Here is a 14722-nt window from a genome sequence, read left to right on the forward strand (position 1 = left end):
CACCACCATCAGCAGCCAGCCACTACTACTCTACTCTACCACCACCAAAGTGCCATACCGTCTGCCTGCCTGCCTTCTACTTTACTTCACAACGATACCAGCGGCTCGACGAAACTTCATCGTGTGTAGATAGATATATATGTGAGTGTGTGTACTGAAAGCGTCGTTCTTCCTCCGGATGACGGCGTCACAATTTAGCGAGCTATCGGAGAAAGCCGGCCAGTACAGCAGATACACAACACATATATAGATATACATATGCATATAAAAGAGACATATATATATATTCTAAAGTTATATACACCTAGGATCTTTTGTGAGATGGAATTTGTTCCGGTCCAAGTTGCTTTTGACTTTCGACGCTACCCTTTTACGAAAGATAAACTCAAGTATAACGCGCTTTTCCTTTCTACACGGTCAGCAAGGCGAGGGGCAAAAGAAAACCTCGTAAAAAAATATATAGAGGGTTGGAGATAAGGACTACAAAGATTAAATTTGATAGTAGAGAGAAATGAAAGGGACAAAGATTATTTGCTTGTTTGATTTTACTTTGTAGTAGAATACTAAAAAGGGTCTGTTGTGTGTTTGCATTCCGTGCGATTACTTTTAATAAATTCGACTCTAGTGAGTAGATGTCCACGTTCCAATATTAACCTCTTAGGCACGGCTGAATGTTGCTTCAGGGTTCAGTGCCAACGATAAAACTACGATGTGTGACGAACAATCGTTGTTTCTTACACGAGTACATTTTAATGAAGATTTTCATGAACTTTAACTCACACAATTTACTTTAATATTTAATAATAAAATTAGGTATAATATATTTTAGGAGATATAATCCGTGAAAGCCACTATAGTGGCGCGTCGCACTGGAAGATGGCATTCGTGAAAGCCAACATAATGGCGAGTGCCTAAAAGGTTATAAACGGGAATGAAAAAAGAACAAAAAAGGATATCATTTGTTTGATTACATCAACGTTTCCACATAAAATTCTTTTTTTTTCCTGTTCTCCTTAACCCACCCTTTTTCTCATTTCCCGATCGTGTTTCCAATTTATTCCAATGCAGTAATACTGGGTTAACTCTCAGGGTGGTATCCCATTCGTTCTTATTCTTCTAGCAAATAGCTAGTTTGTATCATTGGATCTTAGAAAGTAGAGAGAAGGGGAGATCTAGTATAGGAAGGAAATCTAAAGTAATACCTCTCGATGGCAGCACTCGGAAACGAGGAATAGAAAGAGAGAAAGAGAGAGGGAGAGAACTGATAATGACGAGAAAGCTCGTCACGCTGGGACGAGTTCTAGTTTGCTGCCTGCCTGCCTGCCTGCCTGCCTGCCTGCCTGCCTAGCACGATATGATTGGTAAATAGTGGCTTTCTCGAATCGGTTCTAGTGCCGCGTGCACTGGAGGACTCTGTCTGATGTTTGCAAAGGATACACAACACTAAGAGACAAGATAAGACAGGGAGACAAACCTACGTTTGAAAATTACTAGTAAGGAAAAAGAACAAGAAAAAGATTCAACTTGAAGTTGACTAGGCTGATTGACTGGAAACTTATGCGAATGGAAATACAGATCACTCGATGTAATAACAATGAATACGTACATACATGTATACATACATGTTGTATGTTTCCTTTTCTCTCTCTTTTTCTAAGTCCCATTATCGGATACGGAAGATCAAGCAAACGTAGTCAGTTGAACCTAACCAGATGATGATACGCGCGTACTCGTTTATGTTCCAATTTATGTGCACGTGGGTAGGAGTTAACGAGAAAGCCAAGTCGTGAAGATAAAAGTGAGAGAAAGGAATAAGTGGAAGGGGAGACGAAATAGAGGTACGGGGAAACGAGGAGAAGGAGGAGGAGAAGGAGGAAGAAGAAGAAGAAGAATGAAAAGAGCGATATCTTTGATCGTGGCATGGCACCCTAGCATCGAGGTCACGAGTCCTTAAAAGTGGGTCACAAGTCATCAATCGCTTGCGGCAGGCACCTCTAGCTATACGAAACGATTTGAGACAAAATTATTCGCACCACTAGCATCTTTTTAGTTTCTCATAGCACACATAGAAAAGAATCTAGATAACTTTCTTGATACAATACACTTAGATATTTTTTATCTTTCAATCTTTCTTATTTATTCGTAAGATGAGAAAATATGATTTTATTTATTCGTAAGATGAGAATATCATTTAGATATGAAAAGAATTTCCTTTTATTTGTTCATTTTTTTATGGATCTAGGATAATGACTAGGTACGTTGGATTAAAAGTTTATTTTAAAAAAATTCTTTGTTATATAGTTAGAAATATAATTCATGTTTAAAAAGAGAAAGAAATAGAGAGGTATTCACGAAATCATTCGACGATGCGGAGCGATGCGGAACGAGTACGTTTCCGGGCTCACGATCCCCGTAATAGGATCGTTGTTGCATCTATCGTGAGAATGACTTAGCGATAAATATTGTCTCGGGGATGACGTTGAAAAGAGATTCAATTGCATCGAAAAACGGGGCTAACGATGGCGAACTACCAACTGAAATGGCATCTATATATATACATGTATATATATGTACGTAACTAACCAGCTAACTTGCTGCTAACTTGCTAACTTGCTAGCATTGGTAGTTATCTTGGAAACGTTAACCCTACGATCATTTTCACTTTATCGATTTATTCGATCTAACAAACAACACGTATCGTTAGTAATTGTTACTACAATTTGTTTATTTTTACGTAATATTTTTCGTGTTATAAAATTCACTTAATATAGTACGATAAAACGTTTACACTATTGCAATATTTTTAATTTTGCATGTTTAATATTCTTATATGTATTATTATAATTTAATTATTTAAAAAATTAATAAAAATAAATTCTAGTACATTCTATTTTTTCTTAATTCATAAATAAAAATCTTTTAGTAACATTCTTCGTTAATAAATCTATGTAGCAAGTAAGCAAACAAACAAACAAGCAAACTATCCATCTGTTTTTTTTATCCCCTAGCTGTTTTAAACCTCTCCCACCCTCCTTTACCACCACCCACGAATGTTGGTGATGGTTCCCCTTGCGGGCGGCCGATTATTACACCGTCTTGGCTATAACTTTTCCTAGAAGGTATCCATTACCGTGATTGTTCGCAAAAGGTTTATGGTCTACGTTCTTCTATGGGTGCAACTTGCTACGAATATTTTCTCAAGAAAATAAAAAAAGATATAAATAAAAAAGAAATAGAAAAATAGAAAAAGGAACTTCAATGGTATTTTCGTATTCCGTTTGTCCATCATAGTCGTCATAGTTAGTCCTAGAGAACGTTAATCGTTAAACCGATATATATATCTAAACAAAAAAATATAGATAGATAGATAAATAGCTAGTCTGTCTATCTGTCTATCTGTCTATCTGTCTGTGTGAGAAAAAAAGACAAAAATAGCATAATGATGATGATGATGATGATGAAAAAGAAAAGAGAAAGGTTGTATACCGGACAACGGTCGATGTGGACGATGGGTAAAATAAAAAACAAAAGGAAAAAAAATGGCTAGGTGTCGTGTCGTTTAAATTCTTCTCTTGCCTAGTAAAAATAAAAATAGAATGAGAGAATGGAGAGAGAGAGAGAGAGAGAGAGAGAGATGAATGCGGAAGGATTCGACGTTGAAGATCGGACGGATTTCGCGCGTTATTACTCGTCGACTCAAACTGTCAGCTGACAGTTCGATAATTGCACGAACTCATGGATGTTACTATACACCATCGGACTTGGACAGTTCGAAAAAGAGAAAGAAAATAAAAGAAAAAGAAAAGGAGAAAAGATAGATATATTGCATTTTTTTTTTTTTTGTCAACTCCCATTGAAACACAGGAAAGGACATAAATTAAATAATAGCAAATATTCCGCTATGGAACAGATGAAAATTCGAATTTAATGAATATTTTCCAAGTGTCAGAACTATATCTATCTCTCTCTGACATTTTGGCAAGTTCAATTGGGCAAACCGTAAAATGCGAAATTAGAATCGTTCATATCACGAATACATCAATCAATCTAAGTTAGTTTCTGAAAAGTTTCGTTGTTACAAATACCTTTGTTAGAATTAAATAAACTATTGTTAAATTTACCAATTCCCCTCTAACCACAAAAAACAAAATAATCCTGTGACTGCAAGAAAAGAAAACAGAAGACTAAAGTTACAGAAAAGGGTTAATACGTATGAACATAAAGTAGAAAGCACAAAGTAAAATATAATTCTTCATTCTTAGAAAGTTTTTCTCATTTAGTTCGAAGAAAGTAAAAATTGCAGAAACAAAACAAGTGGAAGAAGAAAGAAGAATACAAGAAAAAGAAAACAAAAACGAAAAGACTAATCCGTGAGAAAAGGGAAAGAGAAAGTAATTTCTAAGCGAAGTTGGCGCGAATTCGAAACACTCGTCGTAGTCGTCGTCTTATTTTTGGTTAGAGCTACTACTCCTCTACCTCCTCCACTTCCTCATTTCATCTCATTCCCAGGCGTAGAATTTGCCACTTCGTACAAAGTTAGTTCGTTCGTTCATTCGTTTGTACGTACGTACGTACGTACGTGCAAGTAGAAGAAGAAACAAACAAACAAACCAAAACCAAAAGAAAAAAAAACTCTAGTAGAGAGCTTTTCCCTAGCGTGGGAGTATTAAGACCAACCGATTGGCAAAGATCCCGAAGTTGGGCGCTAACGAACGCGAACCAAAACCTGGTTTTGGCTAGGATATATACGAGTGGTGTTCCGTAATCGCAACTGGTATACTATGGATAACGACTTGACGAAGGATAAATAGCCTAAAACCAACAGTAGTAGTAGTAATACTAGTAATAGTAGTAGTACTAGTACCTAGCCTGTGAGTTCGATACTTTTAAGGGGGTGGAAGTAATCGTTGCAGTAGTAGATGTAGTAGAAATGGTTCTGGGTTCTGATTCTGATTTTACTGGTGGTGGTGGTATCGTTTGCTGTTGACCCGTTACTGGTTGGCTGGCTGCTTTTACATGTTCTGTTTACATCGATTTCGTAGCAATGGGGTAACACGAGCAACGATACACCACTGCGCAATCGCATAAACGCGTGCCACGTTGTTGAATCTATAGAAAAAGAGTTGAAAGAAGAAGAAGAAGAAAAAAAAAGAAAAAGAAGATAGAAAACGATTTACGTTTGAAATTTGTTCAACCCTCCTTCTCTTGTCGTCTACATCAACTTCACTACTACCACTACTACTATTATTACTACTACTACTACTACTATTACTCTACTTGCCATGGGCTTCCAGGAGAATTCGTTTTCTCTCTATCGTGTTTGGGAAAGAATTGATCGAGGGAATTGGTTCGTCGTGTCGAAGTTCTCTACGATTACCACGTCTGTCCTCCCTGTCGACATGAATATCAGATTCCCTTCAGCTACCAAACTACCATCTCACTCTCTTTCTCTCTCTTACTCTTTCTATCTTAATCCTACCATCGCAGAAAATGTAATGATAGTAAACGAAATAAGAATCTTTACAAATTTGTAATCTATCGAAGCAAAATATGAAACAACGAATATCCCATTTTACTTCAATTTCTTTCTCATTCATTATTCTTTATCAGATTTAATAAAAAAAAATAGCATTGATAAAACAAAAAACAAAATTAAGATCTTTCATAGTTGTTAAAAGTTTATTGAACAAAAGAATTGTACAACGCGTGTTATACTTAAATGTAAAATATAAACACGTATTGAGAATTTCTTCCTTTCCTTCCTTCCTCTCTCTCTCTCTATCTCTCATGTAGCAAGGAATATACACATCGATTGGGAAGCTTTGCCCCCTAAGGGCTAAACCCGTCGTCAAAGTGGAATGACGTGCAGTAACGCGACGAGGGAATCGAGACATTGAAGCGCCATAGGGACATTCTAGGGAACATTCTAGGGGAACATTCCTGCGTGTCCGGTTCGCATAGAGTGGATCGTTCGACCACCACTGACAACCACCACCATCTGCCACCCCCTCATCTACTCATCCCTTCCTCATCCCACACCACCTATTCTAACAGAACTTGCGGAAGCCTACAATCACGTTGGTTAATCAATGCTGACCAATTATCACGGCGGGAGATTTGATTTCCCAATGGTCCTCTCCAATATAACACGTCTATATATTATATATATATATATATACACATTTATATACATATACCTATCGATACAGGGCTTGAAAATAGAAATTCTTATCGACTAGTTTGAAATCAATTTTTAATCAATCGTTTAAAAAAAATATCTTCAATTCATTTTTGAAATGAACATTTCTTTAGAATCTGAGTGATTTTTAAAAATTGTGAAACAGAAGAGTGTAAAACCGATGAAACAAAAGAATGTGAAAACAAAGGAAACAAAAAAGCAACACTGCGAAACAAATGAAACAAAACAGTAACACTGCGAAACAAATGAAACAAAACTGCAATATTGCGAAACAAATGAAACAAAAATGCGTCACTGAGAAACAAATGAATGAAATAGAAGACAATATATGCATTTGTTTCATATTGTTACGAATAATTTCACTATGTCAAATATAAAAGACACTGAAAAGAAAAAAGATGGACTTAAAACGAATAACGAAAGAGAAAAAAAAATCAAAAAGGAAGGGAAAAAAAAGAATACGTACGTGAGAAAAAAAAAAGAAAAAGAGAAAGACAAGGTGAAAGAGAAAAAGAGGAGGGTGAAAGAGTGGAATAAAAATAGGGAAAAAAAGGGAAGAAAAAAAAAATGAAGGGAAAAAAGAAACCGTGCGGGAAAAGCGACCATTAAACGTTTGTAACTCCACTTCGTACGTGCCGTGGGATTGCTGTGGTACTTTCTGATAGGGAGAGATACTATACATGTATATATATAAAGTATATAGTATATAGTATATATATATATATATATATATAGAAAAATATAAGGGAAGAGAAGTAAGATGCTTAAAGCAGGGAACTTTTCTATCACAAGTACACTCTCTCACTGCGAGAATGTTCGATTTGCTCTTCTCGAAGCTTCTCTTCGGCTTAATGAAATTGCTAAATCTACCGTTATTTACCAACACACACATAAACATACAGTATAGCGAGGAGGAGGGTGGGTGGGTAGGGAGGGGGGGGGGTTAAGATGAAATTTATCTCTACCATATTTCGTCGTACATGGCCAACACGAAAAACACCCTAACCTTCCTTTTTCTTCTTTATATTCTTGTTTTTTTTTTTGTTTTTTTTTTTTTTTTCATCATAACCATCATCATTATCATGGTGTATGCATTTATCTATCCTTTTTCTATCCATTGGTACAGTCAACCAGTATATTCATCGTTCGATACTAATACGAATACCGGTTTTCCATCATTTTTCCTTAGGTAAAAACCTATCGTCAGCTAGGAAGAATTACGATTGGTGAAAGGATCAAAAGAGAAAGAGAAAGAGTAAGAGAGAGAGAGAGAGAGAGAGAGAGAGTTCAACATTTTTATGAAGAGACCACGAGAAGCACACGTCGAAATCGATTGGAAATAACGTGAACGGTTATGAACGATAATTAATGAACGACCTCGGTCACAGTTCGTTTCGATTGCAAAACGAGAGGATATACCGTAATATATATTCGATTATAGTAAATTCCATACCGTGACTGACAGACTTATGACATCTTGGTTTTTTTTTTTTTTTTTCAAAAAAAATTTCTTTTCCATTCCTATTTTTTCTTTTTTTTTTTATAAATAATTAATGTACGAGAAGTACGTCGTGTTAAAAAGTAAAGGAGAAAAAAAATACGTGAACTTTAATTCACTTTATCTCTTCTCCTTCCCCCCTACCCTACCCTTGACAATTCTTTGCCATTTTTTTTTCTTTTGATTCTTTTTATCTTTGTCACCATTCCAAGAAGAATATAATTCAAGCCTGTTTTTCTCATTTATCCCCACCACTTCCACCTCTTTTTACTCCCACTCATGCAACCTCTCCCCCACCAATCTTTCGTTTTACTCGACGACACTCTTTCATTATTTCTCATCCGCGACGAGTGTAATTACGTTATCCTTATTTTCTCTCTCTTTCTCTCTCTCTCTCTCTCTCTCTTTCTTACCCTTCACCCTTCTATTTACTTCCTATCTCACCCTTAATCCCAGTAAAATCAACCAACAAATTTGATTGTGGTTTTTCTACTAATGTCGTTCTAATTTTGGTTAACGCCAGTCAAACTACCAATCTTGTTTTTTAGTTTATTGTAAAAAAATTTGGTCACGTGCATTTGTATCTTAACACAAAGAGATAAAAGAGAGAGAGAGAGAGAGATAAAGATCAAAATAAATATAAATTTAATAATATAATAATATTAAAAGTTTACTTTAATAAATAATAAATGTTAAAATACACATATACATATTACATACGTATTATACACGTGTAACTTAATTACATTAATTAATTAATAATTTATCATTTTAATTATTAATATGTCAATATATCATAATTTATTTTATTTCCAAGTGTCAATTTGATAAATAGAAGAAGAAGAAGAACAACAACAATAAAAAATTAAAAGAATATTTCACTTTAAAGAGAATCACATTAATTGTTATCAATAAATCGCATTATTGTTCGTCAGCCAATAAATTATTTCTAATAAAAAAAGAAAAGAAAATTGTCAATATCAAATTAACGATAATATAATTGATTAAAAAGAAAGACTATAAATATAGAAATTTAATTATTCGAACGTACTGTAACGTCTCTTCCTGATCATGTCCACGGAGTTGACTGACCAGATAAATCCCCCCTTTATCCCTGTGCCCCCCCCCTTTAACGTTCACCCATAGCATCATCCTTCTCTCCTTCCTAACGACCCCACCCAGGGGTCAAGAAAGATCATCGTGTACGATTATTGATCGAACTGTACGGAGTTACGCAGGTGCGTTACGACGTTAGGTATGACGACGCGGGACTTGTGTGTGTGTACTGTTGCAAATTCGAGAAAATTATCTTCTTCGTTTAAAATTTGGTTATATCATCGTTTAAAAAAATGAAAAATAAAATATACGTAATATGAGACTGTAAAACAGTATACAAAATTAGAAACAAACAACATTCTATTGCTAATATATTACTAATTTTTGTTTCACACTTACTTAATTTGGTTTCTTTTTTTGTAAAATAATCCTTGTATGGTTGATAACATTTGCAGGGATTGTATTTGTTTCACCTTACCTGTAACACAAAATGAAATAACGATATATTAGATTATTGGTTATTTTAATATATTTTTTATGCAATTAATAAAAAAAAGGAAGAATTTAATTTGTTATATTTGAAATAAGAAATAATAAAAGAGGCATTTATATATACTAAGATGATCCTACCATTTAGTAAATTATAACAACACACAAAATAATACCCACAATTTTAATAGAATATATAAAATAATAATACCACGAAAAAAGAAAACAAGAGTAAGATTATGTCATAAAAGTTAAGTACAAAACGTTTGTACTTAAACGTTACAAAAGGAAAGAAAAAAAGGTGGGGAGTGAAAAAGATCAAGAGAAAATGAACGACAGATAGAAATTAAAAAATAAAAAAATAGAAGAAGAAGAAGAAGGAAAAGAAAAAAAAAGATGAAAAGAAGACCCAATGAATGAGAGAAGAAATATCTACGGATAAAAGCAACTCGCACGGAAAATCGCAGTGTCCCTTGCTAACGGTTAGAATGAAATACTTAAAAAAAAAAAAAAAAAAAGAAATAAAGTGTAAGAAGAGAAAGAGACAGAAAAAAAAAAGAGGGACGTGGAAAGAGGCTTGAATAAAACTCCGTTGTAGGTTCGCGGATCGCGATGTGCCAGTGGAGTTGAGGGTTGAAAGGTGAGGGTGAGGGTGAGTTGAAAGGCTGAAGGGAGCAAGAGCACGATACAGACTATTAAACGTATGCAAAGCAAAGTTAATTTCATTGAACTTTCCAACGACGATGATGATGGTAGGTAATGGTGGGTTAGTTGTGCAGTGGTGGTGGTGGTGGTGGTGGTAATGGTGGTGGTGGTACAAAGTTTTACAACGGCCGCCATGAAATGTGGGGGTTTAAACGGCTGGCAGGAGAATACGTAATGAGGATGAGAAAACTATACCAACGACGGGGGTGAGAATGGGGGTGGGTGGTTTGGGGAAAGTAAAATATCTGACGTCTGCGCACCGTCGACGTTTAACTCGTCGGATAAAAGGACTTGGTCGCGTGCCTTTTGTCTTTCTACAATCCTACCCCCACATCTCAACCCCTCATCCCATTCACTTGTTCCTTTCTGACCCTTCTTTCTCTTTTTGACACGTATTAAAGAACCTCTGTCTTTTTATTTTAATTTAATTCCTATGAACTTGATGATGATGATGATGATGATGATAATGATAAACTCTTTTTAGGTTCTCATTGTTCTAACCTTTTAATATACAGAAAGAAACTGGTCAGAGGTTGAAATTTGTCTTCAGGATTTTATAAATGAAAAGAAATAATTCTACTAATATTATTTATATTAAAAGTTAAATCCAATTTGTAGCACCTAAGTGGCGAAAACAAAACGAGATCAGTTTAGGTTAAGAAGAAAAAGAAATAAAAAAAGTATAATAAGAGAGAGAAAGGGTTCGGTTAGTACAATTTTCGACAAATAAGTTGAAAAGAAGGGTTGAGCACGTAATTAGCACGGGACAATGGTACTACATTCATCCTGTAAGGTTCCAATCCTCCAAACAGGAACTTAACGATCAGATTCTTTCTTCTGGTCCATCTATTCATGGTCCTGGAACCCTTATCCCTTTACTCAACTAACCCCACAAAACCCCCATTCCTATTTCCAACCTCTTGTACACCTTCGTTTTTCTCTGTTTTCTTTTTTCTCCTAGTCCAGTAACAGCACCCTTGTGTACACTTCTGTTCACGACGGAATCTTCGAAAAGAAATAGAAAAATAAAAAGAAAAAAAGATTTCGTATCGTCTCGAGTCGAACGAAATTGGATGGTAAAAGGGGAAAAAGGTAACCGTGAAGGGTGAAATGGGAGAGAGGTGGGTTGTGAATGTTCTTTTGGTTTTACCAGAAATCTCACACACTTGAGAAAAAGAGAGAAAGGATTTCGTTATAGTTCGATGAAGAAAGTCCAAAGATTCAAGAATTCAAGGGTTAGAAAACTCTAACCCCTTTTCTATCGATACAACCTTCTATTTTTAGGCTTTTTATCAACGGGTCACGTATCAGGCTCGAGAAAGTAATAGTTCACCGTTTATTCCACGTGTGTTTGTATACATTCGAGAGGAAAATAGGTGAGGAAGAATCTTTTTTCTTTTAATAATCGCTTTCATCATCTTATTTGTAACATTATTTTTAACGTTAAATAATTGAATCAATAATTTTTCTTTGTGTTTTTTAATTATAGGTTATTTTAGGTTATATTAGGTTATATTAGGTTAATTATAAGTTCGCAAGCTAGTTAAATTAAAATTTCACATGCATATAAAGTAATTTTATTAATTTGCAAAAATATTCAAAAATTAATTATAATATAATTTAAATATTAATAATTAAATAACTGTAATTTCATAAAAGAAAACAATATTTGAAAGAAAAGAAGTATCCAATTATCCAATTAATAAATTATAATAATAAATATATCTAATAAATATATTTATTTCTAATATTATTTCTAAATTGAACAATCTGTTGGTAATACGAGTAAATAGATTAATCGATAAAAATGTAAAAAGATAAAAGATAGATAAAAGTAGAAGTAGAAGAAGAAGAAGAAGATGATGAGAAAGTTGACCAGAATATTTTCTAAAATGGAAGGGATGAAAAGTACAGGGAATGAGAAAGTGAAGGAGTGAGGAGAAGAAAAAGGGTAGGATGAGAGAGAGTAAAGGATAACTTGGCATTCTATTCGGATGCTTTCGCGGTTGGACTAGGGCATACTTTGGCGAATAACTCCTTTGAAAATGGCAGACGTTAGTATCGATGGCTCCACCACCACCATCACCATCATCACCACCACTCACGTAACCGGCACGTGCCCCGAAATCATCCTCTAAATACCGTCCCTTTTCTATACGTGGCATCGTGCCAGAATTTCTCTACTTTCTCCTTTCCTTTCCTTTACTAACATATATATATATATATATATTTATTTCATTTTCATTTTATATCAAATTACTCTCTACGATTACTATTGAATTTAATTAACACTGTAAATTGAACAAATTTCAGTATAATACAGTTACTTTGGAATAATATTCTTATTCATTTACTATACTTGATTTTTTGAAAGAATTCATAGTCTTTTTTTAGAAACAGAAAAGCGTATTATACACTATGTTCTCATTTCTATATTTACATTAATTTACTTATCATTTTATGTGAACTTATTATATGATTATGATTGAATTTAATTAAGAGATTAAATTAAACAAATTTAAGTATAATACAGTTAGTTGGGAATAATATTCTTACTCATTTACTATACTTCATACTGAACTAATTCATAGTTTTTTACATAAACTGGCAACTTTATTATACACCATGTGTATTCTCATTTTTTTTACTTACATTAATTTACTTATTCTTTTAATTTGGAATTTTTATTTGCTATAGTTGACACTGAAATATTTCATAATCTTTTTCATAAAAGCAAAGTGTATGTATAACGTATTGGTATAATAGAACGTTCCTATAATGGAGAATGCAAATCGTAGAATATTCGAATATTTGATGGTCGAATATTTGAAATTCCATCGTATTGAATATAATAATGATTAATCATTGGCTAATTTAACGAATATCAGTTAATCATTATGGAAACTAATAATAACCAATTTACACATTTTCTCAATCTCACTTTAAATAGCTTTAATATTTCTAAAATATGATCTACCATAAAACATTATTTCCATAAAACATCAGGATTTCTTAATAAACTTAAAAAAAAAAAAACCCACTTAAGAATGATGAACATGTGTATTTTAAGAGAAAATAAATTATTGATTATATACATGTACACATTGTATGTAATCATTTTATGTACACATTGTATGTACACATTGTATGTAGACATTGTATGTAATAGTTACATAATTCAGAAGAAATAAAATAAAAAAAAGAATATTCTAACACTAAAACTAAGGTTCATGAATTAACAATGCTTTTTAAACTTGTCCTTGGTACATTCGACTAAGATAAAAAGGATCAGGACCCAGTCAAGTAAAAGGGAAAAAGCTTGACGTGGATACAAAGGACTCTACCTTTTAAATCTTTTCTTTTTTTTTTTCTTCCTTTTTTATATTTTTATTTTTTTTTATTTTCTGTTAGTAACATTTGCTCGTACAGCACTGGAATAGAAAGCTTCGTCAGTGCATACGCAAACATGAAAACGTACGTGTTCGGATTGGCCGATTTCAAAGTCGATTGTTTGCCCGTCTCGTCGTAACCTTGGCATTGGCGAATATGTAAGGTATGTAAGGAAAAAAAAAATAGAAAGAAGAAAAAAAATAAGAATAAAAAGGAAGAAGAAGAGATGTGTGCAATGAAGACTCGTGATGATATACAACAACAGATATTTCTAAGGTCGTGTTCTCTTATTCTTTTTATTATTCATGTCCTTCCCATTTTTGGATTAGGCTTCCGTTTTTCTACGAATTGACATAAACGACAACCAAATTTAAATGATAAAAATATTTAACATTACAAAAAACATTTATTTTTCAATATTTTACTTATAACATTTTCTATGTTCCATACTTTAAATATAAATATGATCAACATATTAATATAACAAAATATATGTATATTAATTACAATTATTATATAATTATACATACAAAATATATATAAATATTTCAAACAAATATAAAATAAAATAAAGGATATAAGAAAGATAAAATAAAAAAAAAAAAGAAAACAAAGATAATATTATTCTGAAATATTTTCTTTGATATATTTTCTAACCAAACGAATTTCAAACGATGCACAAAATGCAAGGAATAAAAAGAAAAGAAATAGACTAAACATTGATTGGAGATAGAAAATCATATAGCAAACACACACACACATATACCTATATATATATATCTTGCTTGAATGTTCTCCTTCACTTCTCAAACGTTTCCAAACGTCAAAACGTTACCGATGCGTTCCTAACATTGTCTGATGCACCAACAAAGGCATGTGCATCCTGCTACTGCACCATACCGAACCGAAAACGTCGATGGAATATCATAAGCGTTGGCACGAGTGTACACTAAAGTGTATACACACATAGAAAATGAAAAGAGAAAGAGAAAGAGAGAAAGAGAAAGGATTGAAGATATAGGGTGAAGGGTGGTAAAAAGAGTGGGGTTGGGGTTTGGGGGGGAAACACATTGCTACGTTATATTCGTCGTTATACGCAAGACGAAAATGGAGCCCCCTCATTCGATCGTGTGCTTGCTGCTTCTACTTCTACTACTACGTGATTTCAATATCAAGGAGAAGTATTCGAGAGCGAAAACGATTCGCTATAAAACGAGAAGGAAAAGGAAGAAGGGAAGGGGAAAGGTAGAAAGGGTGGGGCAATGGGAAAGAGTAGTCAAAGAATTTTACTATTTATATCTATTTTGATATACATGTATGAGAAAATATACTTAAATATATTTACACATATTTTTGTGTTGAATTTTTACAATATGAAACATTTC

General features: G+C 33.5%; 1 protein-coding gene across 7 annotated transcripts in view; it reads right to left on the minus strand.

Moving 5' to 3' along the window:
- The window catches only part of LOC149031140 (CCR4-NOT transcription complex subunit 6-like), a 174431-nt gene that overhangs the window by 118444 nt on the left and 41265 nt on the right, over window positions 1-14722 (minus strand). The window contains exons 4-5 of one of the 7 annotated variants that reach the window (XM_089176673.1): window positions 9153-9231; window positions 8845-9075 (exon numbers count right to left, since the gene is read on the minus strand). The exons of 3 other annotated variants lie outside the window; for them this stretch is intronic. In XM_089176673.1, coding sequence (XP_089032799.1) covers window positions 9039-9075; window positions 9153-9231 — 116 coding nt within the window. In that variant the 3' untranslated portion in view covers window positions 8845-9038. Of the gene's footprint in view, window positions 1-8844; window positions 9076-9152; window positions 9232-14722 lie in introns of those variants that run through there. 3 more of the 7 variants (XM_089176671.1, XM_089176672.1, XM_089176674.1) reach the window with 3 other exon arrangements.

Source organism: Polistes dominula, unplaced genomic scaffold (genome assembly GCF_049000335.1).
Source record: "Polistes dominula isolate Pdom_NZ unplaced genomic scaffold, Pdom_raw_medaka contig_80, whole genome shotgun sequence".
NCBI classification, from domain to species: domain Eukaryota; kingdom Metazoa; phylum Arthropoda; class Insecta; order Hymenoptera; family Vespidae; genus Polistes; species Polistes dominula.